The following is a 25,341-nucleotide window of genomic DNA, read 5'->3' on the forward strand; positions in this document are numbered from 1 at the left end:
CCGAGCAGATACAGTTTCTGAGGGTGGGGGGGTGTATGAGCGGTCACGTGATCCCGCCCCCCGCCCCCCCCCCTCCGCCCGCTCCGGCTCTTCCTGAACTATGGTACCTTTACTCCGCAGAGCGAGCCGAGCTGCGGAGGAGGGCACGCGCAATAGCGAACCGAGTCAGTTTCGCCACCTAAACTTTTTTTTCCCCCCTTTTTCTTTTCCTCCCCCTTCCCCTCCCCCCCGTTTCGCGAAAACTTCTGCCGCGAATCTCTCGGCAGAGTCTCTCCATCTTGGGATATTGACACAGAAGGGGGTCGCTCTCTCTCGCGCTCTCTCTCTCTCGCGCTGTCTCTCTCTCTCTCTCTCTCTGTCCGGGAGGAGAGAGAGAGAGAGAGCGCGAGAGAGAGCGCGGCTGCTCTCAGATGGAATATCGGGAGTCGAGGAGCTCGGGGCGCGCGACGGAGTGAGCGAGGCTGGTGGATGGACGCTGCTCCCCGGTAAATAACAACAACAACAACACACGCACACACGCACGCAAACGCACACGCACGCACACGCACGAAACAAAAAAAGAAAAGGTGGCGGCAAAGTTTCTTGTGGCGGTGGCGTTGTAACGTGCTGTGTGCGTGGTGTTCGGACACCAGCTGCGGGGCTGCCAGTGTCCCGCTAGCTCATAGGGGGGAACGGCCGGGGTTTTTAGTCCGTGTCTCCTCTCACAGCCCAAGTGGGCTGAGAGCTGAAGGGGGTCGGGGAGGGGGGGGGGTATGATGGCTGAAGATGCTGAATTTGCTGATGACTTGGTTGTTGTTGTTGTTGTTGTTGTTTTTTGTTAATGAAAAACGTGCACTTCTAAATCACGCCAAAATGGGCGAATTTGGGGGTGGGGGGACGGGAGTCAGTGGCGCAAGTAAGAAATGAACGTTCAGTTGGGCTGTTGGTTCGATGCTACCCCGGGTTAACAGTAGTGTTGACGTTGCACAGCGTTCTGCAATAGAGGTGTGTTATTCTTTCATTGTTGCTAGTTTCACTAATGGGCATGATTAAGATGCGGTGTCACAGCTCGGGTCGTTTCCCACTGCCGAAACTGACTTAAAACCTAGAATCTGAAATTTGTGCCATTATCCGTTATCTTGTTATCTTGAAAACGTGATAGGGCGCAATTCATGGCAATCTCCTTCTCTTGGATATGTTAGGCCTGAAGTCGAGATAAGCCATCAACACATTAGTGCTATACAGCTGGACCCGATCAGAGTCAGGGTGAGTGAGAATCCTTGATTGGGCTGCGTTGTCAAATTTCTGGTATGTGAAATTTACATGGCAAAAAAAAAATTCCCATTCCAGTTCTGATTCTAATCCTCGTGGCAATCTCCTTCTCCTGGATATGTTAGGCCTGAAATCGAGATAAGCCATCAACACATTAGTGCTATACAGCTGGACCCGATCAGAGTCAGGGTGAGTGAGAATCCTTGATTGGGCTGCGTTGTCAAATATCTGGTATGTGAAATTTACCTGGGAGAAAAAAAAATTCCCATTCCAGTTCTGATTCTTATCCTCGTGGCAATCTCCTTCTCTTGGATATGTTAGGCCTGAAGTCGAGATAAGCCATCAACACATTAGTGCTATACAGCTGGACCCGATCAGAGTCAGGGTGAGTGAGAATCCTTGATTGGGCTGCGTTGTCAAATTTCTGGTATGTGAAATTTACATGGCAAAAAAAAAATTCCCATTCCAGTTCTGATTCTTATCCTCGTGGCAATCTCCTTCTCCTGGATATGTTAGGCCTGAAATCGAGATAAGCCATCAACACATTAGTGCTATACAGCTGGACCCGATCAGAGTCAGGGTGAGTGAGAATCCTTGATTGGGCTGCGTTGTCAAATATCTGGTATGTGAAATTTACCTGGGAGAAAAAAAAATTCCCATTCCAGTTCTGATTCTTATCCTCGTGGCAATCTCCTTCTCTTGGATATGTTAGGCCTGAAGTCGAGATAGGCCATCAACACATTAGTGCTATACAGCTGGACCCGATCAGAGTCAGGGTGAGTGAGAATCCTTGATTGGGCTGCGTTGTCAAATTTCTGGTATGTGAAATTTACATGGCAAAAAAAAAAAATTCCCATTCCAGTTCTGATTCTTATCCTCGTGGCAATCTCCTTCTCTTGGATATGTTAGGCCTGAAATCGAGATAAGCCATCAACACATTAGTGCTATACAGCTGGACCCGATCAGAGTCAGGGTGAGTGAGAATCCTTGATTTGGGCTGCGTTGTCAAATTTCTGGTATGTGAAATTTACCTGGGAGAAAAAAAAATTCCCATTCCAGTTCTGATTCTTATCCTCGTGGCAATCTCCTTCTCTTGGATATGTTAGGCCTGAAGTCGAGATAGGCCATCAACACATTAGTGCTATACAGCTGGACCCGATCAGAGTCAGGGTGAGTGAGAATCCTTGATTGGGCTGCGTTGTCAAATTTCTGGTATGTGAAATTTACATGGCAAAAAAAAAAATTCCCATTCCAGTTCTGATTCTTATCCTCGTGGCAATCTCCTTCTCTTGGATATGTTAGGCCTGAAATCGAGATAAGCCATCAACACATTAGTGCTATACAGCTGGACCCGATCAGAGTCAGGGTGAGTGAGAATCCTTGATTTGGGCTGCGTTGTCAAATTTCTGGTATGTGAAATTTACCTGGGAGAAAAAAAAATTCCCATTCCAGTTCTGATTCTTATCCTCGTGGCAATCTCCTTCTCCTGGATATGTTAGGCCTGAAATCGAGATAAGCCATCAACAGATCAGTGCTATACAGCTGGACCCGATCAGAGTCAGGGTTAGTGTTGCTGATTGGCTGAGTTGTCAAATTTCTGGTATGTGAAATTTACATGGCAAAAAAAAAATTCCCATTCCAGTTCTGATTCTTATCCTCGTGGCAATCTCCTTCTCTTGGATATGTTAGGCCTGAAATCGAGATAAGCCATCAACAGATCAGTACTATACAGCTGGACCTGATCAGAGTCAGGGTTAGTGTTGCTGATTGGCTGAGTTGTCAAATTTTTGGTATGTGAAATTTACATGGCAAAAAAAAAAAATTCCCATTCCAGTTCTGATTCCTATCCTCGCTCTAAATCAGTAGATTCAAGATTTTTTATTCATTTAAAGCTCAATTACACACACGCACACGCACGCACACACACAGTGAGTTTGCGTGCCAGCTGTGCGTGCGTGCGTGCGTGCGGCTGTCCTTTCCCACCGCAGGCTCGTCGTGGCTTGGGCCTCGAACTCTCGTCGTAACCTTGACACCTTTCCCTCCTCACCTTGACGCGGGAAGCCAACTTGTCCTAAATCAATAACATATAGGGCAGATGTAAATGAGTCTGCCCGGGTCTCTGCGGATGGGGAAAGGCTGTGGCTCGGGAACACAGTGGATCAGCGTATTAAAGCGTTTACCATGTACACGTGTCAGTGTGGATTGTGTAATCCTCCCCCCCCCGCCCCCCCCAGCCATTATTGTCACTTCCTGCCGCATACTGCCCGGTAAAGCAGAAAATGCAATGAACATCATCTAAAATCATCTACAGCTGCAGAGGGGATGCCTCCCGGTAATCCCGCTGCATGCCTAATAGATGATGAATACCGCCGGAATGGAGGCCGAATATTCACATCGCCGTGGTGCGGTGGAGGGCGGCCCGGTCGGCGTCCCTCCTCGCACGGCGCCGTCTTCACGCGCCCAAGTAAAACAGGGGGACGTTGCTTGACGAGCCGACGTGAAGGAAGCGGACGAAAGAGACGCGTGAGACTGCTAGAGGCGCGCGGCGGTGAACTTGAGAGCGCGCGAACGGCGGCGGCTGTTTCACCTCCCGCCACGTGGCCGGCCGGAGTAGCGCTCTAAGCCACTTGATCTCCACGTCCAGATTGTTGTGGCGTTGTTTAAAACCGACCTGGATTAAAAAAAAAAGACCCGGCGGTAATGCCCCCCCCCCGTATGGCTTTGGGATTACCGGGGAGGAAATGTAAATGCCCTCGATTGTCCACGGGATCTTCGGCTCGTGTCCGGTTAGCTTGTTCGTACCCGCGGAGACGCTTTTGCTCACGCGGGTTCTCGCAGAGAGGAGCGGACAGCGATGCCACGCCCCGCCCCCCCCCCGCGTCGCCTTGCTGCTGGGTACGGGGGGCTGTGCAAGGTCTTGTGGACAGGCCTTAAGGGCTGACAGTCACAGAATAGTTCTGGTTTATTTTGAGAGGTACTCGCCGCTAGGCAGTTCGTGGCACAATGACGCTCACAGTGACACACGCTCACCGGCGTGTGCGTCGGCGCTCACACACACACACACACACACACACGCACACACACACACGCACACACACGCAAACGCTATAAGTGATGGTGTGACTTGAACAGGCTGTCGATGACCTCCACCCCTCTTTTAGGTTCAAGCTGCTTGCAGCACGGCCATGATGGGTAGACAAGAACCAGACCTCCATGAGCAGCCGAGAGGACCACGAGAGCAAGAGGGGGATGAGGACGAGGAGGGGGAGAAAGTGCATGTGTCTGTGCAGGGAGAGGAGAGGGAGGAGGAGGAAGAGGAGGAGGAGGAGGAGGAGGAGATGGAGAATTTGCCATACCCATCTCTGGCACCGGTGGTTCTTTTGGCTCTGACCCAGACCAGCCCGCCCCGATCCTGGTGCCTTCGAGCCGTCTGCCACCCATATCCTATTCTTCTGGGGACGTGCTTGGAAGCACTGGGAACGTGCATGTTTGTACTTGCGTCTGGTTTGTGTGTGCGTGTGTGTGTGTGTGTGTGTGTGTGTGTGTGTGTGTGTGTGTGTGTGTGTGTGTGTGTGTGTGTGACAGAGGGATTGTTTGTGTTTTGGCTCTGTATTCTCTCAAAGGCTTCATACCTACAATGTGCCAAGCGTCTTGCTGTTTACTTAAGGGGTAAACACAGGGGAGACAGGAGAATAGCCTGTGCAATGACTGTGTGTGTGTGTGTGTGTGTGTGTGTGTGTGTGTGTGTGTGTGTGTGTGTGTGTGTGTGTGTGTGTGTGTGTGTGTGTGTGAGAGAGAGAGAGACTGTGTTTGTGTGTTTGGAGGACCTCAGTTATTTTCTGTGTCTACTGAATGTGGGAAAAAGATGGCTAACATTGTTCTCTGATTGGAGGTTTCCATAGTGACCACCTTTAATGAATCTCCTGGGTTACGGTTGCCTGTCCGTGTCATTGTTACCGGCTGCCATTTAAACGGCAATGGGAGTCACCAGTCGTCGAGACTGACGTCATCTCCTGGACATCTTTCTCCGTCGTCTCACCTCCCATCCCCCCTGTCCCGTCTCTCACTCCCAGACTCAACCACTGCCTGTCAAACTCCATGAACGTACCTGCACAGTGTGTGTGTGTGTGTGTGTGTGTGTGTGTGTGTGTGTGTGTGTGTGTGTGTGTGTGTGTGTGTGTGTGTGTGTGTGTGTGTGTGTAGTCCGACAGTACACGTAAATGTAACCATTCAGCAGTACTTCAAGGATTTGCCAGACTTTCCGAAGTGAAAATGTTGTTCCGCTAATTACTGTCTCTCTACATAGGGTTGTCAGTGCGCGCGCGTGCGCGCGCGCTTGTCAGTGTGTGTGTGTGTGTGTGTGTGCGCGCGCGCTTGTGAGTGAAGGAGGTATGTGCACGTTTACGGGTATCTTCCACCGTCAGCACTTTGTGTACTCTATAAAATATGAATACATAATTGCTGAATAAATAAAAGCTACACCGACAAGAAAGAAAGAAAGAAAGAAAGAAAGAAAGAAAGAAAGAAAGAAAGAAAGAAAGAAAGACTAGAAGAGCAGTGAACCGACTGTAGCAGCATCCCTGTAAACGCCGGACGCTGACGGTGTCGGCCTAACACCGGACCTACGCGCGCACGCGCGCGCAAGTGCGGAAAACGCTCGCGCAACTAAAAACGTGCTGACATGAAAAGTGCATGCGTGCTCACACAACTAAGGGAATCCTCCCAGGGAGAAGTTCTTCCTGAGGAATCACCTGGTTGCCAGGCAACAGCGTAGCACTGCCCTGTTGGCCTGGTTACTTCCTCGCACTGTATTTGAAGTCTTTTCTTTTTTGGGGGGGGGTTGTTTTTCACATACTCATGCATACTGTATTTTTGTCCGCTTAGTATACCAGTTTTGTACACTCTATCCAGTGTGCGTGTGTGCGTGTGTGCGTGCGTGCGTGTGCGTGCGTGTGTTTCTGCCCGCGTGCATGTTTTATTGTGTGTGCCGTGAAGGGGAACTAATATGGGTGGACAGCATTTAACAGGGACATTAATGCAGTCGCGCAGGGAGGGGGAGTCCCTAGGAGCTGTCTGCCCCGTTCTGCCGAGGGTCTCCCCCTTCCTCCTTCCCCTCCCCCTTCCCCTGCTCCATTTTAAAACTTTCGCGTGAATTGCAAATTATTTCCCCCTCTTCCTCTCCCCACCGCTCCTCTGTCAGCGTCTCCTCGCGTATTCTTTGCCCACTCCGTCTTCCTTGACACCCTCTTTTGTACCATCCATCGTTTTTGTCTCCACGGCCGAGGATGCCGGAGAAGGACAGAGTCACAGCTCCAAGCCCCGGCATGGACGAGATGTACCGGGCGGGATCAGACAGAAACTTAGGGGGGGGGGAGCATTCCGCATATGACTGACTGTTGCAGCTCCTCCTCTCTCCCCACCCCCACCACCCCCAGTCTCGCTTCTTTTCTTCACTCCATCCCCCGTCCATTTAAATCCCCTTCGGCTCTTTTCAAGGCCGATGCTGCGTTCAAGTGGCCGCCAAGGTCTCTTGCCGGCGAGGTGCGGGGGGCTCCTGTCTCTCCTGGATTGTGGGGAGTTCATACGCGCGTGCACGCAGACTCGAGTTCGCGACCAAAACACGCTTAAGACACGCTTAGCTGCCGCGGACGTAAGCATGTAGGGACCCCTACGCAAGCAGCCGCACCTACAATGTGCTGACTAAAAGTCTCACACACAAATACACACGCCGTACACACGCGAGGCATGACTTATTCAACGGCGCATGAAACATTCAGGACGTTTCCCTTTGTTTAAAGATGAGAGAAGCTGATTCTGTCACTCCTGCACTCTGGTACCTTTCTGTCCCTCCCCGCTACTCCCCCTTTCTTTCTCTCACCCATCCCAATGGGTACTGTGCTCTACTTTTCCTTAATCACCTTTCCCTCTTCCCCTTCTCCTGACGTGACCTGTAGCCTTCTAGTATGCTGGGGGGGGGGTGATGGCGGTGGAGTGAGATGGTGGTAGACAGGGAGTAGTCTTACTTAAAGGCACAGTTCACCCCAAAATCAAAAATACATGTTTCCCCCCCCTTACCTGTAGTGCCATGTATCCATCTGGATCGTTTTGGTGCGAGTTGCTGAGTTTTGGGGATATCGGCCGTGGAGATGTCCGCCTTCCCGCCAATACAGCGGAATTGGAGGGCGCTCGGCTTGTGTTGCTCAGAGCGCGAGAGAAGGCGGACAGCTCCACGGCCGATATCCCCAAAACACGGCAACTCGCACCAGACCAGAACGATCTAGATGGGAAAACAGCACTACAGGTAAGACGCAAAATGTGTGTTGTAGATTTTGGGGTGAACTGTCCCTTTAAAGCAGTGGTTCTCAACCTTTTTGGGGTCCTGGACCCCCCTGCGTATTTTTGTTCTACCCTGAGGACCCCTCCACCTGATCTTGGGGGAGGGGGGTTGCAATTTGATAGAAAGAGTAGAAACTGCATTTTAAATTGCATTATAGCATTTATTCACTCTTTGGGGCAAAAATAAGAGCTTTCAGTTGTAACTTAGATATAGTTAACAAAACAGAATATGTATTCAGTAACTTTCAGATATATGTAACAAAACAGAATATGTATTCAGTAACTTTCAGATATATGTAACAACAGAATTGTTATGCAGTAACTTTTAACAATGCAAACGGGAGCGAGATCTCTTATTAAAATACAATAAATTACACTTGTGAAACAGATGTAATTAGAGAAAAAAGTCCTGTTACCCTTTATAGTTTAGGTAGATAAAAGGTCTCAGTCACATTTGAGTAAAATAATCCTATTTCTATAAATGTCATAGGATCTTTTTTTAAAAAGATATTTTATTTTCACGGACCCCTTGCAATTACGCCACGGACCACTAGGGGTCCGCGGACCCCCGATTGAGAAACACTGCTTTAAGGTAATGCCCCTGTAACCGGTTATTTTTTTGCCCGGTGCGGGATTCGATACCGTTGTATTGCGCCACAAGGCGACATCACTAACCGCTCGGCTAAAGGGTCAGACCCGTTAGCTAGGGGCTAACGTGTCTTATTAGTAGTTTACACCCCTTTCCCACTACATGGTACCGGCTCAGCTCGACTCGCCCTTTTTTCGTTTTCCATTACTGGGAAGTGCCGGCATTTTGAAAACTGTTCCCACTTTTCTGCTACCACCTTTGGCGAGGTTCCAAAAAAAACTGGAGCGGGTACCGAAACCAATGCAGACCTCTGATTGGTCAGAGAAACACGTCACTGCGTCATTTTGCGTCACTGCGTCATCAATGCGCGCATGGGATATCGCCCGACATTTTTAAACGCCGAAGCGGTCGAAGCGGAGCTATCTCGAAAGTACGTTTTGAAATTGAAAAAGAAAATGGAGCCGAAAATCCAGCTACGCTGAGTTGGTACTGTTACTGTTACGGTAACGGAAAACGACCCAGAGTCGAGTCGAGTCTAGTCGAGTTGAGCCGGTACCATGTAATTGGAAAAGGGGCATAAAGTGCACTGCCAAACTCATTTCGGCCCACTAAACTGATTTCGGTGAGTGTTTCCATGGTAACCAGCTGTCACATAGTTAATGGGTGGAGCCAGAGGACTTCGTGTCGTGACAGTGTTTTAACTTGGCCCCCGTCTTTTCACACACACACACACACACACACACACACACACACACACACACACACACACACACACACACACACACACACACACACACACAACGGACTTCCTGGTCAACTTGTTTATGTATGACCCAGTTCGTGCATAGGTACCAAAGGAACACAGGTGAAACTGATTTGCTTTTAGACCAAATCTAACCAGCTTGGTGCTTTTGTAAAGCACACCAAGACATTGTACATGCTTAATTTAACGTTCGGTGTGCTGCTTTTCCCTGTCTTCTGACTGTAAATTAGGAAGAATTCATCACTTCGCAAACATGCAATTGGTAAGAGCATCCTACACTGCCCTGTGTAGCAAGTATCCACAACGTCCTGTGTTGTACCTATGGATGTCCTTAAGTTAATGAGAGCTTCACGTTTCCACGTACTCTCCTCAGCATGTTCCTCCCAGCCGAGGGCGATGCCAGAGAAAATCTGCGTGATGTGATCGGATTTGATGTACAATGCGTACCTGACCTTTATCACCTGTGTTGGCACCGGAGAAAAGACGAGGAGAAAGAGGTGCACGAGAGAGAACTGCAGAGGCAAAGGAAGGAACAGACGAGGAAGAAGGGAGAGAGAGAGAGAGAAAACGAGACAGTCGAGGCTGTGTGATGCTGGCAGTTGTTTACAGTCTGATCTCAAATCACCGGGGACGTGACCTCCCTTATCCTTTTGTTCACATGGGAGTCTATACTTTCCCCATTTTTAGCCCTTTGGCCATTTCTGTTTCACAGCATCCCTCGTCTTTGACCTTCTTTGATCCCTCCCTCCTTCAACATCTGCAATACTCGTCTCGCCCTAATCTCCCACTCGATCTGCAAACCCTCGGCCCTCTCGTTCTCGCTCTATATTAATTATTGAGCGTAGTAGTATTTTATCTGCTGGCTGAGACTCAGGTTTCTGACAGAGACTAGATCACTACCCAAGGGCATGTTGGGGGGCGGGGGGCGGTGGGGAGCGCAAAACATAGAGAAAGCTTAGTGGCGGCATAGGAGAAAGGAGAGCAAGGGAGGTGAGAAAGATCATCATTGAAGAAAAGTGAGAAACAGCCTATAATAAGGAGAGGAAGAGCGCCATAAAGGAGGAGGGAGAGAGCAGGGCGGGCAGAGCAGAACTGGGAGGGAGGAGGGGAGGGGAGGGGGGGGCGTATTATGTAGATAATAGTGAAAGGTTGATTTGTAGGGAGAGAGAGGAGACAATGAGGAAAAAGCAGCGGAGACAGGGAAAGGATGCTCCATCTTGTGTTTCACAAGTGGCCTAGAGTGATGGGGCTAATCATGCTGACATGCCCGTCTCATCCATCACTCGCACCTTGACCCCGCCCCATCCCTTGTATTAATATATGTGCATTTGTGCATGCGCGTTTGTATGTGCGTGTGTGTTTTTCCGTGTGTAAATAAGCGGGTAATTTAAACCGCAGATTTAATCTCATATAATCTTATATAGATTGAGCAGGATTATAATACGAGTCCCCTTTGGAAAGGGACACTTCAGCATGGGTTGTACAGAAGGACACGCTGTTCTTCAATAGCTTGTGATTGTGGTGCATCTGTGTGTGTGTGTGTGTGTGTGTGCGTGTGTGTGTGTGTGTGTGTGTTTGCATTAATCGTTGTGAGTTCCAGTGCAGACAGGATGCAGTGGATTGTAGAACTCAGAAATCAGTTCCCACGGTGAGACGGGGGTTCCCATGGCAACCACAGCAAAGGGAGACCACTGGATTACCCTCAAATGTTCCATTTCTCTCTCTCTGTCTCTCTCCCTCTCTCTCTCTGTCTTGCTCTCTCTCTCTCTCTCTCTCTCTCTCTCTCTCTGTCTCTCTCCCTCTCTCTCTCTGTCTTGCTCTCTCTCTCTCTCTCTCTCTCTCTCTCTCTCTCTCTCTCTCTCTCTCTCTCTCTCTCTCTCTCTCTCTCTCTCTCTCTCTCTCTCTCTCTCTCTCTCTCTCTCTGTCTTGCTCTCTCTCTCTTGCTCTCTGTCCCAAGGGTGATGATAAAGGATTGTGCTCTCATTAATTTTTCGCCCTCTAGAGAGCCAAGTGTCCGGGAAGGGGACAGAGTGTACATGTGTGTATGTGTACATGTGTGTGTGTAGGTGTGTGTGTGTGTGTGTGTGTGTGTGTAGGTGTGTGTGTGTGTGTGTGTGTGTGTGTGTGTGTGTGTGTTTCAGGCTTTGTTATGCATGTGTCCTTGCAGCTCTTGAATACATTGTCGTCAACCATTCAGCAGTTCTTGCATTTGTGGACGAGTGTGTCTATGTGTGTGCGTGTGTGCGTGTGTGTGTGCGCATCCCTCACAATCTTTAGTTTAACTTTCTACTTCAGGCAGACTATTTTTTTCTTTTTCAAATTGTTCAGATTCTCTCTTCTTAGCACTGCCTGCCGCTTCCGTCTGTCTGACAGCTAGCAGAAATCACACACACACACACACACACACACACACACACACACACACACACACACACACACACACACACACACACAATAGCACGGCTGTGTACAAATCAGACAGCTTTATACTCGAATTAGCAGAAGAGTGAATGACAGAATTTGCACGTTATGTCACTTTATGAGGAATGATGTTGACCCTTAACCCCGAGTCACATGGTTTGAACGAGTGAGCATTTTGGCCATCCTGCTGAACTGTGTGACTCTGGGGATGTTCCAACCCTGTGACCACACTCCCTCCCTGCTTCAGGTGAGACATGGAAGTGCCACATACACACACACACACACACACACACACACACACACACACACACACACACACAAAAACACAAGTGGGAAGTTTGTGATTAATTGGTTCATGAAAATATTACTATTGTAATTTAATAGTTGTTAATTAATTTATTAATAATTAATAGTTAATTGATATTTATTAATCAGTTCATACTGATTCTCTTCTCCGAGTGTATTTGTGTGATGATGATTGTATGTGTGCGCGTTTGTGTTTGTGTGTATGTGTACAGGCTCTAGATGATGGGATCTTTGTGTTCTTCGCGGGAGAGATGGTGGTTAAGATGGTCGCTCTAGGGGTCATAGGTCAGAGTGGTTACCTAGGAGACACATGGAACAGACTAGACTTCTTCATAGTTTTAGTGGGGTAAGTGCTCGATTGACACGCATAATCACTTATTTACGCACACGCGCGTGTGCACACACACTAGGCTTGCGCGCGCACGTGCACATGCTCAAAAATTCATGCACACATACACACACGTATCTGACATTAAATATGCGCCAAGTGTGTGGGATTGTGTTTTGTGCAAAGTTAGGCTGCTTGTTTAATGCCATTTAAATGTCAGGCGCGTGTGTGATTACACATGTGTGTGTGTGTGTGCGAGTGTGTGTGTGTGTGTGCGTGACAGCAAAAGAAAGAAGGCTCCCCAGAATGACAATCATGTTAGTCTGTCCTAGGAGACACGGCCCTCAATGATTGGTGGTTTGAGGGCCAGCCATCCCAGAGACAGGGCTCAAGGATTCCCTGTAGACATGCAGGCTTTACCAAGGTCAGGGCGAAGGCCTCGGAGGAGGATCCCTCTGTAACATCATCGTTGGCTGTCCCTCTTCTCAGGATGCTGGAGTATTCTCTTGACGGACACAATGTCAGCCTATCAGCTATCAGGACAGTCAGGGTTCTCCGCCCACTCAGGGCCATCAACAGAGTCCCAAGTGAGTTTCCCTCTCTCTCTCCCCCTCGGGTAGTTTTCAAATATATTTAACGCATATATTAATGGCTGCACATTTCTAATTTTTCCAAGTCCGTTGATAAGAACTTGAGGTCTTTCATTGCACAACTGAAATGCCAAATTGGGATGAACAGTGAACGAACAGCCGTTCGCCGAAAATCTGTGATAGTTGTGTTATCTGTGTCATTACAACTTCCACCAAACATTTTTATATTTTTACTTTACACTCCATATTCTATCGACCTTTACCCTTCTGTCTGCCCACGAAAGAGTCTCTATGCTGTAACCCAAAACTTCATGTCAGTAACAAGGGACTAGATAAAGGGTAATTGTAATGATATTGGCCCTCTTTCTCATTCCTCTCTGTCTTGAGTGCTGTGAGACTTAAAATACTACATGTAAATTCTGTTTGTTAGCTCATCCGATAAATGTGAGGTAAATGTCATGTAACATTTGCACATGTTCAGAGTGAAGCCCTCTAAGCTCATCCAGAGATGCCATGTTTATGTTCACGTATGTGTGTGTTTGTGTGTGTGTGTGCGTGCAGGTATGCGTATCCTGGTGACCCTTCTCCTAGATACCCTGCCCATGCTAGGCAATGTGCTGGCATTGTGCTTCTTTGTCTTCTTCATCTTTGGCATCGTTGGTGTACAGCTGTGGGCAGGGCTACTGAGAAACCGCTGTTTCCTGGGAGAAGATGTCAAGACGTAAGTAACCATAGTAACCCTGGGACATCGGAGTCTTCATGCTTACCGGCAACGAAATGGATTTGTTCCCCTAAATACTTAATTTAAACGTCCCAGAAAATGAAAAATGTATTTTCGAACTTTACTGCACTTAATTCACAACGATTTAACTCCACGTTCGAGACTTTTTTTTTTATATAAGAATGAAAAATACAATATTTTTCAGTTGCGTCATCCTATGCTTGTGGATGTACACTGAACAAAATGTCCAATGAATTGGAAGCAAGATTGAGAGAAGACGAGGGATCTTCTGACACCAAAATGAAACTAGCCAATATCAACATCCACATTCTTCTAAAATTGGCCATTATTGGCTGTTAGTCAAATCAAACTTCATGAAATCCTACCTGACCTTTCTGTTTCATTGATATCATCAAACGTAAACAAGATTGATGAGTTCCAAGCTATCTTGATAAAAAAAGAAAAACCATGTAGATGTGGCGGCATTTTCAGAAACTTGGTTTACTCCCCACATGCCTGAAGAATTACTGGATATTGATGGTTACACCTTGTTTTCTAAATGCCGAACCACTCGACGTGGTGGAGGTATTGCCCTGTACACCAGAGACTGTGTTCCATCACATCCCCTAACCTGTATCAGTGTTCCTGATCATATAGAATGTCTGTAGGTGAAAGAAAGACCTCTGAGACTCCCACGGCACACATTTCTGCTATTGCGGTGTGTGTGGTATATTTAACGTTCCCATCACCACATCAGGATGAACTCATTGAACATCTAATAGCCTCATCTTAACTGCTTCATGCTAAGTGCCCAGACATTGGACCTGTAATTCTTGGAGACTTCAACCACCTCAGAGTCCATGACATCTGCCAAGATATCAACTCTGCCAGGTGGTTCAGAATAACAGGTGAAGTCATCCTTGACATGATTATCACTAACATGAAATCATTTTACTTGAAGCCTGAGATTCTCTCTCCCGTTAGCTCAAGTAACTACAATTGTGTCCTCTGGAGCCTTAAAGCACAATCAAGACCTCCCCAATGCACTAAACGGGTGGTACGACCTATATAAGGGAGCATGGCTTGAGTGAGTTTGGCAGGTGGATTATACTTATCCATGGCAGGAGGTGAATGAAGTAACCGGCACCAATGAAGCAGCCAATGCCTTCTGTAATACCATTCTGCCTGAAACTGATAGATATTTCCCTGTGAAGACAGGGAAAATCTATCCTTTGGACAAACCATGGATCACCCCCAAGATCAAGCACTTGATCCACCAGAGACAAAAAGCCTTCAACACTGGAAAATTATGTTCCCTGGCAAGGCTCTACAGAAATAAGAGCCAAAAGGAAATATATATGGCAACCCCCCCCCCCCCCCCCCAATTCTACACATCCAAAGTGGAAGTCATGGAAAAAGCGAATTCTAGAGCTTGGCACAATAGAGTTAAATCAATGGGCAAATCTGCGAAAAAGGCAGACCGAACCAACATCCCTGGAATCAATCCCCAGGACCTTGTGACAATTGCTAATGCAATCAACACAAAGTTTGTCAAAGTGTCCAAGTCACTTCCACCTCTCAAACGCTCAACTGTCCCTCCTTTCTTGCCACCAGCCCCCCCCCCCCACTTCCCACTATTCCAATGTGTGATGTCAAGATGTCACGTCAAGTCAAGTCAATTTTATTTGTATAGCCCATTATCACAAATTACAATTTGCCTCAGTTGGCTTTATGGCAATACAACATCCTGACCTTAGACCCTCCCATGGATAAGGAACAACACCCTAAAAAAAACCTTTAACAGGGAGAAAAAATAGGAAGAAACCTCACAAAGAGCAACAGAGGAGGGATCTCTCCCCCAAGATGGACAGACGTGCAATGAATATTGTACAGAATACAACATTGAAAGAGGAAAATATAATTATAATGGAATTATAAAATATATGAAAAATATGATGAGGAGGATGCCAAGCAGTGTCCTGATGCCACCGGAACAGCTCAGGTCCTGGGCTGTTCCGGTGGCATCTGGACACTGCTTGGCATCCTCCCACTGATGCCGTCCTTCAGGTGAGACGTTAAACTGAGGTCCTGACTCACTGTGGTCATTAGAGATCCCATGGCACTTACCGCAAAGAGTAGGGGGTTCCCCAGTGTCCTGGTAAAATTCTCAACCTGGCTCTCTCCATCTGGCCACCCACCATGTAATTGGCTCAATGATTCCTCCCTCTCCACCGCAAGCTGATGTGTGGTGAGCGTTCTGGCGCAAAATGGCTGCCGTATGATTTTATTATGTGTGGAGTTGCACAGAGAACTTTACTAAGGCCTATAGTCTTCCTAGTACTGATCAGTAGTGCCTTCCAGGATAGAATAGACCACTGGATGTGGACGACTCTGGCTCAGATGTGGACGCTCCAACTACCCCGTACTCTCCAACAGACCCTGAATGGTCTTGATATCTGAGTAGAGAGCAGAAAATGAAACTCAACCCAAAGAAATTTAAAGTTTTACATGTCATCCACATGAGGCATCTGCCCACCCTGCCAACTCTCTCTATTGACCAGAACATCCTGGAAGAGGAAGACTGACACAGTCAAAGTCCTGGGGGGTCACCATCCAGGGTAACTTGCAATGGGACAGTCATGTGGACCACATGTTGACCTCAGACAACAAGAAGCTTTTTACTCTGCGTCGCCTGAAGAAATTTGTTGTCTGAGACCCGGAACTGGTTTCCATTACACAGGTTACGTGCATCCAGTGCTGGAGTGTGCAGTCCCCGTCTGGCACAGTTCCCTGACTACAGACCAGGCTAAAAGGCTGGAAAGCACGCAGAAACCTGCTTGTAAAATCATACTTGGCCAGAGGTACTCAGGGTACCCAGAGTCTGTCTGCACTCTCGGATTGTGCACTCTATCAGAGAGAGCCACCTTACTGTGTCTTGACTTTGCCAGAAAACCGCTTAAGTCCAACTTCAGTGACTAGCTACCCGCCCCCCAGAGGAGCTCACAGGTCATTAGACAAGGAACTGAAACAAACTGCCCATCCCAAGATGTCGAACTGGGAGATACAGGAGATCAGCAATCTCCTATATGTGCAGACCTCTAAATGACCGTGGATTCTAGATTTGCGGTACGAGATATTAGATTTCAGATTACATAATGGCAACATTTTAAATTGCTAGACTGCTTAGAATTGATGTCCTACTGTGACAGAAAAATAATTCAGCATTTTTTAAGACACTTAATTTGTCATTGTAAGCAAGCATACAGTGAAATTCATCCTCTGCATTTAACCCATCCTATGGTATCGGGGCAGTGGGCAGCCACAGTGCAGCACCCAGGGACCAACTCCAGTTCTTTCCATTGCCTTGGTCAGGGACACAGACAGGAGTATTAACCTTAACATACATGTCTTTGACGGTGCAAGGAAACTTGGTGCACCTGGAGGAAACCGACAAAGACACAGGGAGAACATGCAAACTTCATACAGAAAGGACCTGGGACGGTCTGGCGTTCAAACCCAGGACCTTCTTGCCGTGAGGCAGCAGTGGGCCACCGTGCTGCCCACCGTCCTAACAACTCTCTTTATGAACCTGTAATAATACTGAAATGTCAATAAACAATAAATCGTGGAAGTTTGAAATGCTCTAAATGCGGTTTCACGGGACCTTTAAATCTAAGACATAAAAAAAAAAGGTTTGCTTGTTACTGATTCATTACTGAATTAGTACTCATTACTGATTGGGTGCTTTAACTGTTATTTGAAAGAGGTGATCGACATGATCAATAGTCAGGTCTGCTCTGTGTAACCTCCCCCCGGTCAGGTATATCCGTTCACCAGGCAAGCCCGCAAAGCATGTTATTGCATTTCCAGCTGGAGCCTCAGCATTAAGGATACAATCAATGTTGAGAAAGCACAAATCAAGGGATTAAGTGGGCTAAGTCATTAATTTGTTTTTAATGCTTGGCTTTGCTTGTGGATATGGGTGTGTGCGTGTGTGCGCGTGTGCGCGTGTGCTTGTAAATGTGTGCATGTCTGTGTCTGAATGTTTGTGAGAGAGCGCTCAAGGCTCAAGGGACAGTTTCAACACAAACTGTCAGAGTGTCCCTGTCACTTCAGTTCTCTCTCACAGCATCCGTCACATCGTGCCCTACCAGTGCCGATTCTCGCTCTATGTCCGTCTTACTCTGTCACACTTACACAATCGCAAACAATCGCTGTCTTATAAAAGCACACAATGTCGCACTGACCTCCTGACCTGTCATCTGTTCTTTCAGCTCTTTTAGACAATAAAGATCACTACTTCTCCCTCTGTCATACCCTCTCTTTCTCTCCCTCTTTATCTGTATCCAAACCAGTCTTTCCTTTCCTGCTCACTCTCTGTTTATTCCAGCTTTCACTATGAAGGAACAGGAGCTTGATATCAAATTGTACCTTCGAAACAATCTTTGGGATGTTGCCCAGAACTACCATGAGGTGTATTTATACTTTTTAGGCCTGTTTTTGGCAGCACGGTGGTGCAGTGGTTAGCGCGGTCGCCTCAGCAAGAAGGTTCTGGGTTCGAGCCCCGGGGTAGTCTAACCTTGGGGGTCGTCCCGGGTCGTCCTCTGTGTGGAGTTTGCATGTTCTCCCCGTGTCTGCGTGGGTTTCTTCCAGGGGCTCCGGTTTCCTCCCATAGTCCAAAAACATGTGGGTCAGGTGAATCGGCCATACTAAATTGTCCCTAGGTATGAATGTGTGTGTGTGTGTGTGTGTGTGTGTGTGTGTGTGATGGCCTGGCGGCCTGTCCAGGTTGTCTCCCTGCCTGCCACCCAATGACTCCTGGGATAGGCTCCAGCATCCCCGCAACCCTGAGAGCAGGATAAACGGTTAGGATAATGGATGGAATGGATGGAGGCCCGTTTTTGTTCTTTTTTTTTCTGTTTTTTTGGCAAATTCATTGTTGGCTTACCTGTTTTGCTTTTAGCTTTTGTGACCTCCTCTGCTCTCCCTCTCCAGGAGATATAACGTGTCCTTCCTGAGTGTCTACTACCGGCCAGATGGCTCTGATGACCACCCCTTCATATGCTCCACTGAGAGAGAGAATGGGATGCTTCGGTGCTCCGCTGTGCCTCGCCGTCGGGTCCGCGGGACCTCCTGCTTGCTGGGTGCTGAGGAGGTGGGCCCGGAGATGGGATTCACCGTAGACGAGCCAGCGTCGTGCGTGAACTGGTTCCAATATTACAACGAGTGCCGAGCCAGCGAAATGAACCCACACAAAGGAGCCATCAACTTTGATAACATTGGATATGCATGGATCGCCATATTCCAGGTATACACAAGTGATTTACGCGTAGCGTGGAAAATGATTCTTGGATCCACACACACGCACCTAGTGTGATTATTCCGGCTCTGTGTTCATTCTCTCCAGGTGATAACTCTCGAGGGCTGGGTAGACATCATGTACTACGTCATGGATGCGCACTCCTTCTACAACTTCATCTACTTCATCTTCCTCATCATAGTATGTATTCATGCTAACACATGCACATGTGCATACACGCACAAGTGTGCAGTAAAAGAGATAGAGAAGCATGTACCACAGACGGGCGTTTAATAGAGGCTCACAGCGGGGGAGCACGTGTACTGTCAGCAGCCACAATGGGTAATGTGTGTCTGTGTGTTGACATTACCAGGTGGGCTCCTTCTTTATGATCAACTTGTGCCTGGTCGTCATAGCAACCCAGTTTTCAGAGACGAAGCAGCGAGAACATGCCTTGATGAAGTCAGAGCAGCACGCCCGTCAGCTCCACCAGTCAGCTTCCACCCTGGCCAGCGACAGCCAACCGGGAAGCTGCTATGAAGAGATCATCCGTTACCTGGCACACCTGGGGCGCAAGGCCCTGCGGAGGCTGTCCCGCTACTGTACACAGACACACCCACAATGCCACTGTGTGTGCGTTTGCCGGGGAGACAGAGGACGCGGGGCAGCAAAAGGGAGCGGAGTCGGGGAGGTGAATGGCCTTGCCCACCGGCACTCGGGCCATGCCCCCAATGACCTTTCCCACCTTCACCAACTTTATCATCACCATCATCACTGTCATGATCGTCAACCACAGTCAGAGCCTGAGATCCGTAACGGGGGGCATGGCTTTAACTACCCAGTCATCTCATCCCTCTTCAGTCATCAGGGCACAAAGGACCAGGGCAAGAAGAGGTCGGTTGCGGTCAAAACCCTGCCACAGTTGGTCTTGGAGCATGGTGAGTATGGGTTTGTGTGCGTTTCCTGTGTCAGTGGTACTTAACAGGTATCTCAGGACCCCCTGGTGGCTAATGACATCATTTGGAGGAGGGTTAATTCACAGTATAGGAAAAGGTCATAGTAGTAGACGTCTTCATGTATGCCAGCTGCTTTGAAAACAATTAGTTTTTGTAATCAATAGTGTTTGAAGGGGCGTTTAGTCTTTGAGGGCTAAAGGCTAAAAAGGGTTGAAAAATGACTGCATAATGTATGTGTGTCTCTGTGTGTTTCATAAATATCTGGGTGTGTATAGCGGAGGAAAACAAAGAAAGTGTACACACCAGATGTTCATTTATGGTGATTGCGATGACAAACTAAGGGCTCATGTTGGATTAGTGTTTGTTGTATGTGAGGTTAGCATTGCTTGCTTGCTGTTTGCTAATGAATTCTTTTGAAATCTTTGTCCCACTTTGCCTCCGCCAAATTCCCTTCCCTCATATCCATTTTCTAATTAAAGGCCTTCTCGTTTGTATTTTTTACTTTATATCATTAAATGTGTGCTCCTGCAAAAGAGAGGCGCACCCTTACACGCAAAAACCAGGAAAATTAGTTGTGTAGCTGACAAAGACAACATAAATACAGTAAGTGTGTGTCCGTGTCAGTGTGTGTGCATTTATGTAACCCCCTTCCGCCCGTCTTTACAGGTTTAAGTGCTGGGCATCCAGAATTACCACTGCCAGGAGAAGTTCCCGGTGAGTCAACGGCGTGTTCGTGTTACTTCAGCGACAACCAGCCCAGTGACGGTGAACATGCAAACGACCAGCCTGAAGACCAGCAACGCGGCTACAGTAACTTCTGCCATGGCAGCAGCCCTTGGCACAACAACAGCCAGTGCCACTGCGACAGCCTCTGTGGTGACGGACTGACGTCAGGGCCAAGGAAGGGACTCTGTGAGGGCTGCTGGGTAGGACTAAGGGCCAAACTCGAACTCATTGTCGGCAGCAGATACTTTAGCAGAGGCATCATGATTGCCATCCTCATCAACACACTGTCAATGGGTATAGAGTACCACGAACAGGTATGTTGGCTGGCTTTATATGTGTGTGTGTGTGTGTGTGTGTGTGTGTGTGTGTGTGCATTTAAGAGAGAGAGAGATGAGTTTTGCTGACGTTTACATGTGAGTTTTACATGTGAAGTGCGTGGTTGTATGTATGCCAGTGCAGATCTGGTGGGACTGCTATCTTATTTTATGCGGCTGTCTAATTGTCATGTGTCTTTGAGTCAATAAACCCCTCCTCCAATCAACACCCTACTGCTCTGACCATATGAGAGCACTAAGCACTAAGTATGTGTGTGTGTGTGTAAGTGTGAGTGTGCACACATTTATGTGTCAGGAGAAAAATTCGTAAGACCCGAGGTGTTAATTAAACTGCGACCCTGAGACAGCGGAGAGAAAGGAAGATAGAGAGACAGGCAGCTGTAAAGCAGAGAGGGTGAGCAAGACTGAGAGAACCGGGGGGGGGGGGGGGGGGCAGAATTTAGGGGAAGAACAAGCTGTGGAATTGGTAACGATAGATTGTGGAGGACTTCTCGAGATTGCCTTTAACCATGTATGTTACAGAATATCTGTGAGGTTTGAATGCTTTTAAATGACAAATCACATGTTAAATGGGTTAACCCATGTGTGCCTTGAGTCTAACTACATGGGTGTAGCGTGGTGCTAATAGCTACTCCCAGCTTGAGGGGTTTAAATCTGTGAGCTCTGAGAATTTAGGAGTCCATTCAGGTGTGAAATGTGCTGCCCTGCACTGCAACCGTAAAGGGTAAGAATCGCGGTTTTCAACACTGTCTCTTCATATACTATAGTGTAACGATCACGGATGAATAGACTCGCTAGCCCTTGGCTAATGGGTTGGACCCTTTAGTCGACTGGTTAACGTAGTCGTCCATGGTGCGGGAGACCCCGGGTTCGCGTCCCGGCTGCGGTGGTGCCCGGGCTGCCCTCCAAATTCGCTACAATGGCCTGGCGGCCTGTCCAGGGTGTCTCCCCGCCTGCCGTCCAATGACTGCTGGGATAGGCTCCAGCATCCCTGCCACCTTGAGAGCAGGATAAGCAGTTTGGATGATGGATGGATGTTGTAGGGATGACACTCCATTAACAGGCGTAACGTGTGCGTCTCTGAGACAGTGCCGAACTTGTTCGGAAGAGTGTCGGCCATTAACGTTATTGGCGAACCATCCGTTAATGTCACGCTGCGTTCCGTTCAAAGTCCGAGGTTGGAATTTCCCGGTTGAAATGTTCAATTTCCAACCTCCAAGCTTTCCAGGTGCACGACGTCAAACGTAAACAAAAAACATGGCTGACCATGATAAACTGGTGTTTTTATTGGCAAGTTTATAAATAATTGAATCGTCAGCATTGCAGCATACTTGCATATATAAACGAAACAGAGGAATGACTTTTGTGCAGAGATAACTTTCAGAGATTGTTTAGCATAACCAGCTACTTACTGGGCTACTTACTGCTGGGCAGCACGGCGGCCCAGTGGTTAGCACTGTTGCCTCACAGCAAGAAGGTCCTGGGTTCGAGCCCCAGGCCATCCCAGGTCCTTTCTGTGTGGAGTTTGCATGTTCTCCCCGTGTCTGCGTGGGTTTTCTCTGGGTGCTCCGGTTTCCTCCCACCATCAAAAAGACATGCATGTTTGGGTTAATACTCCTGTCTGTGTCCCTGAGCAAGGCAATGGAAAGAAGAACTGGACTTGGTCCCCAGGTGCTGCAGTTGCCCACTGCTCCTATACAATAGGATGGGTTAAATGCAGAGAACAAATTCATTGTAACCTACAATTTCGTTGTAACTGGGCTTTCTTTCTGCTTTTTTAATAACTTTGGCGATGTATTTTGACGTCAATTTACATGTAAAACAGGTTTTACTGTATGATAGTAGTGTAACGACCACGGATGAATAGACTTGCTAGCCTTTGTAGTGAATTCGCGGGGCAGCTGGAGCCACCGCAGCCAGGACGCGAACCCCGAACTGTTATCCCTCTATAATCTATAATAGCCTCTATTTATCCGTGCACGTTACACCCCCCCCCCTCCCCTTCGGGAAGTGTGTCCCCACGCCACAGCATATCAGCTCCCTCACGCCGCACGCGCTTCCGATGGCCTCACGGTCTCACCATCCCACTTCTGACACCGATGTAGAGAATTCAGGCAGCAGTCCCGGAACCGCCGCAGTCGAGATGCGAACCCGGATCTCCCACACCACGGGCGACAACGTTAACCAGTCGACTAAAGGGTCCGACCCGTTAGCCAAGGGCTAGCGAGTCTATTCATCTATGGTCTGTGTTGTTATATGCCTTTGTTAGGAACTGCATTACCCAGAATCCTAAATGTTATGTTGCAGGCTAGTGACGTGCTGAGGTCAGAGGTCGGGACGTACGAACAGGGAGTCTGCAGAGCCCTAGAAAGAGAGAGTTGCGTCAATGAGGGGTCGGAACGCGAGAGGGTCACGTGGTTCATGTAGCCGCCGAATAGTTCCAAACGAAGCTTGGCGGGTCATTTAAATGAACTGCTTAGCCACGATTTCTGGTAACTACTAACCAATATTTTCAGATTTTTACATTTATATATAGATATAGATATATTCCAACGTGACACATGTTCTATGCGCACTGTTTGGAACTATCCGGGGCTCCCATGATCCGCCATTGCTGTTAAATAAGTGGCCCATTGGCGTCTACGGAGTTGACGTAACTCTCTCTTTCTAGGGCTCTGGGAGTCTGGCTTGTAGGATAAATATGAATTTGGAAAAGGTCTCGGTTCATTCATTTAAAACAACAAACAAAACATGTTACCAGGAGTAAAACTACAATGAGGTGTAAATTGTGAGGAGCGGCATGGATTCCTTAAAACCACCGGAAAGTTTGAAACTTAACTGGGAATGTCGACAGCAAATGGCGGACCCTCAAGCAACAGTTTCAACTGTACCTCGCGGCCATGGGATTGGAAACAAAGCTGGATACTAGAAAAGTAGCGTTACTGCTAACAATAGCAGGCCCACAAGCCACTGAAGTGTACAATACTTTCGTGTATGAAAATGAAGATGACAAAGAGAAACTCGATAAAGTGTTAGATAAATTTGATGCTCACTGCTGTCCAAAGAAAAATGAAACATACTAGAGATATGTATTTTGTTCACGTGTGAAGCAACAACGTGAACCTTTTGATAGCTTTCTGACTGACCTGAAGCTGAAAGCACAGTCATGCAACTTTGCTACACTAAAAGACTCCATGATCCGGGACCAGCTAGTTTTTGGAGTGGAGGATAAAAAGGTCAGAGAAAGGCTACTGAGGGAAACGGAGCTAACGCTAGAAGGAGCTATTAAGATCTGCCGGGCGAGTGAGCTGTCCCAAATGCATGTGAGGAAGTTCAGCGAGATGGCGGCGGGCACGGTGACCGTGAGTGACTGCGTGGCTGTTGGTGCGGTCTCAAGCCAAGGAAGAAGACGCACACTGACCCGGCCTGCACAGCAGACAGACAACTGGATGTTCAGCTGCAAGCGCTGCGGTTCACAGCACAAGCCAAGACAGTGTCCAGCCTTTGGTAAGCAATGCTCTAACTGCCAGGGAAAGAATCATTTTGCTAAACAGTGCTTCTCAAAAAGAAAGGGGGAATAAAGGAAAATTTGTAAACATGGTGGAGGACACTGATCTAAGCAAGACATTTTTTGTTGGCATAGTGAACTGTGAAAATGAGCCAGAGGAAGAAATTAATGCTGAGGGAAGACAAATGGATAGCACATCTGCAAATAAACGGGTCTTTAGTCACAATGAAACTGGACACTGGTGCAAAAGCATACCTGATCAGCATGTCTGACATAAAAGAAATGAAAGATAGGCCCAAACTACAGAGAAAAGAACTGAAAGACTACAATGGACAGAGAATCGAGTGTTTGGGCACATGCAAGCTGAAAGTAATGGTGAAAAATAAAACACACCACCTATTCTTCTCTCTTGTTGCTGAAGGACTTGAGTCACTATTGGGTGATAAAGCCTGTGAAGGTTTGGGGCTGGTGAGAAGAGTGTACTGACTCTGTTGACTCCATTATACAGAACTTTGCAGATGTTTTCAAAGATTTTGATGTATTGCCATTCACATACAAAATCCAGCTGAAAGAAAATGCACAGCCAGTTGTGCATGCTGCTCAAAGAGTTCCATCACCACTAAGAGACTGCATAAAAAAAGAGTTGGACAGGATGACAGTGCTTGGTGTGATAAAGAAGGTTGAGGAACCGACAGATTGGGTCAACTCCATGGTGTGCACAAAGAAAAAGAATGGTGACCTCAGAATATGTATGGACCCGAAAGATCTAAATGAAAACATCAAGCGTGAACACTACCAGATACCCAAGTGTGAAGAAATCACCAGTGAGATGGCAGGTGCCAGATTCTTCACAAAGCTCAACACGTCACAAGGCTTCTGGCAGTTGAAATTGGATGAAAGCAGCACCAAATACTCTACTTTTAATACACCTTTTGGCATATATTGTTTCCTCAGACTGCCTTTTGAAATAATTTCAGCATCAGAAATATTTCACAGAGCAATGGAGCATATCATTGAGGGGCAGGAAGGTGTCAGAGTCTATGTGGACGACATCATTGTCTGGGGCGCCACACTTCATGAACACAATGAAAGACTGAAAAAAGTGCTGGAGCAGGTACTAAAATACGTATTGAAACTCAACAAGAGCAAATGCCAGTTTGGAGCACAAGAAACTATTTTCCTTGGAGACAAGCTCTCTGCACGAGGTGTCCA

General features: G+C 47.6%; 1 protein-coding gene across 1 annotated transcript in view; it reads left to right on the top strand.

Moving 5' to 3' along the window:
* The first annotated feature begins 419 nt into the window (after nucleotides 1-419).
* LOC130112776 (voltage-dependent T-type calcium channel subunit alpha-1H-like) overlaps nucleotides 420-25,341 on the top strand; it is a 58,537-nt gene continuing 33,615 nt past the window's right edge. The window contains exons 1-10 of the mRNA XM_056280259.1: nucleotides 420-485; nucleotides 4,413-4,690; nucleotides 11,514-11,607; nucleotides 11,879-12,012; nucleotides 12,484-12,581; nucleotides 13,146-13,305; nucleotides 18,301-18,613; nucleotides 18,713-18,805; nucleotides 18,978-19,542; nucleotides 20,227-20,600. Of these exons, the coding sequence (XP_056136234.1) occupies nucleotides 4,437-4,690; nucleotides 11,514-11,607; nucleotides 11,879-12,012; nucleotides 12,484-12,581; nucleotides 13,146-13,305; nucleotides 18,301-18,613; nucleotides 18,713-18,805; nucleotides 18,978-19,542; nucleotides 20,227-20,600 (2,085 nt within the window). The 5' untranslated portion in view covers nucleotides 420-485; nucleotides 4,413-4,436. The remainder of the gene's footprint in view (nucleotides 486-4,412; nucleotides 4,691-11,513; nucleotides 11,608-11,878; nucleotides 12,013-12,483; nucleotides 12,582-13,145; nucleotides 13,306-18,300; nucleotides 18,614-18,712; nucleotides 18,806-18,977; nucleotides 19,543-20,226; nucleotides 20,601-25,341) is intronic.

The sequence above is a fragment of the Lampris incognitus genome, chromosome 5 (genome assembly GCF_029633865.1).
Source record: "Lampris incognitus isolate fLamInc1 chromosome 5, fLamInc1.hap2, whole genome shotgun sequence".
Classification (NCBI taxonomy): domain Eukaryota; kingdom Metazoa; phylum Chordata; class Actinopteri; order Lampriformes; family Lampridae; genus Lampris; species Lampris incognitus.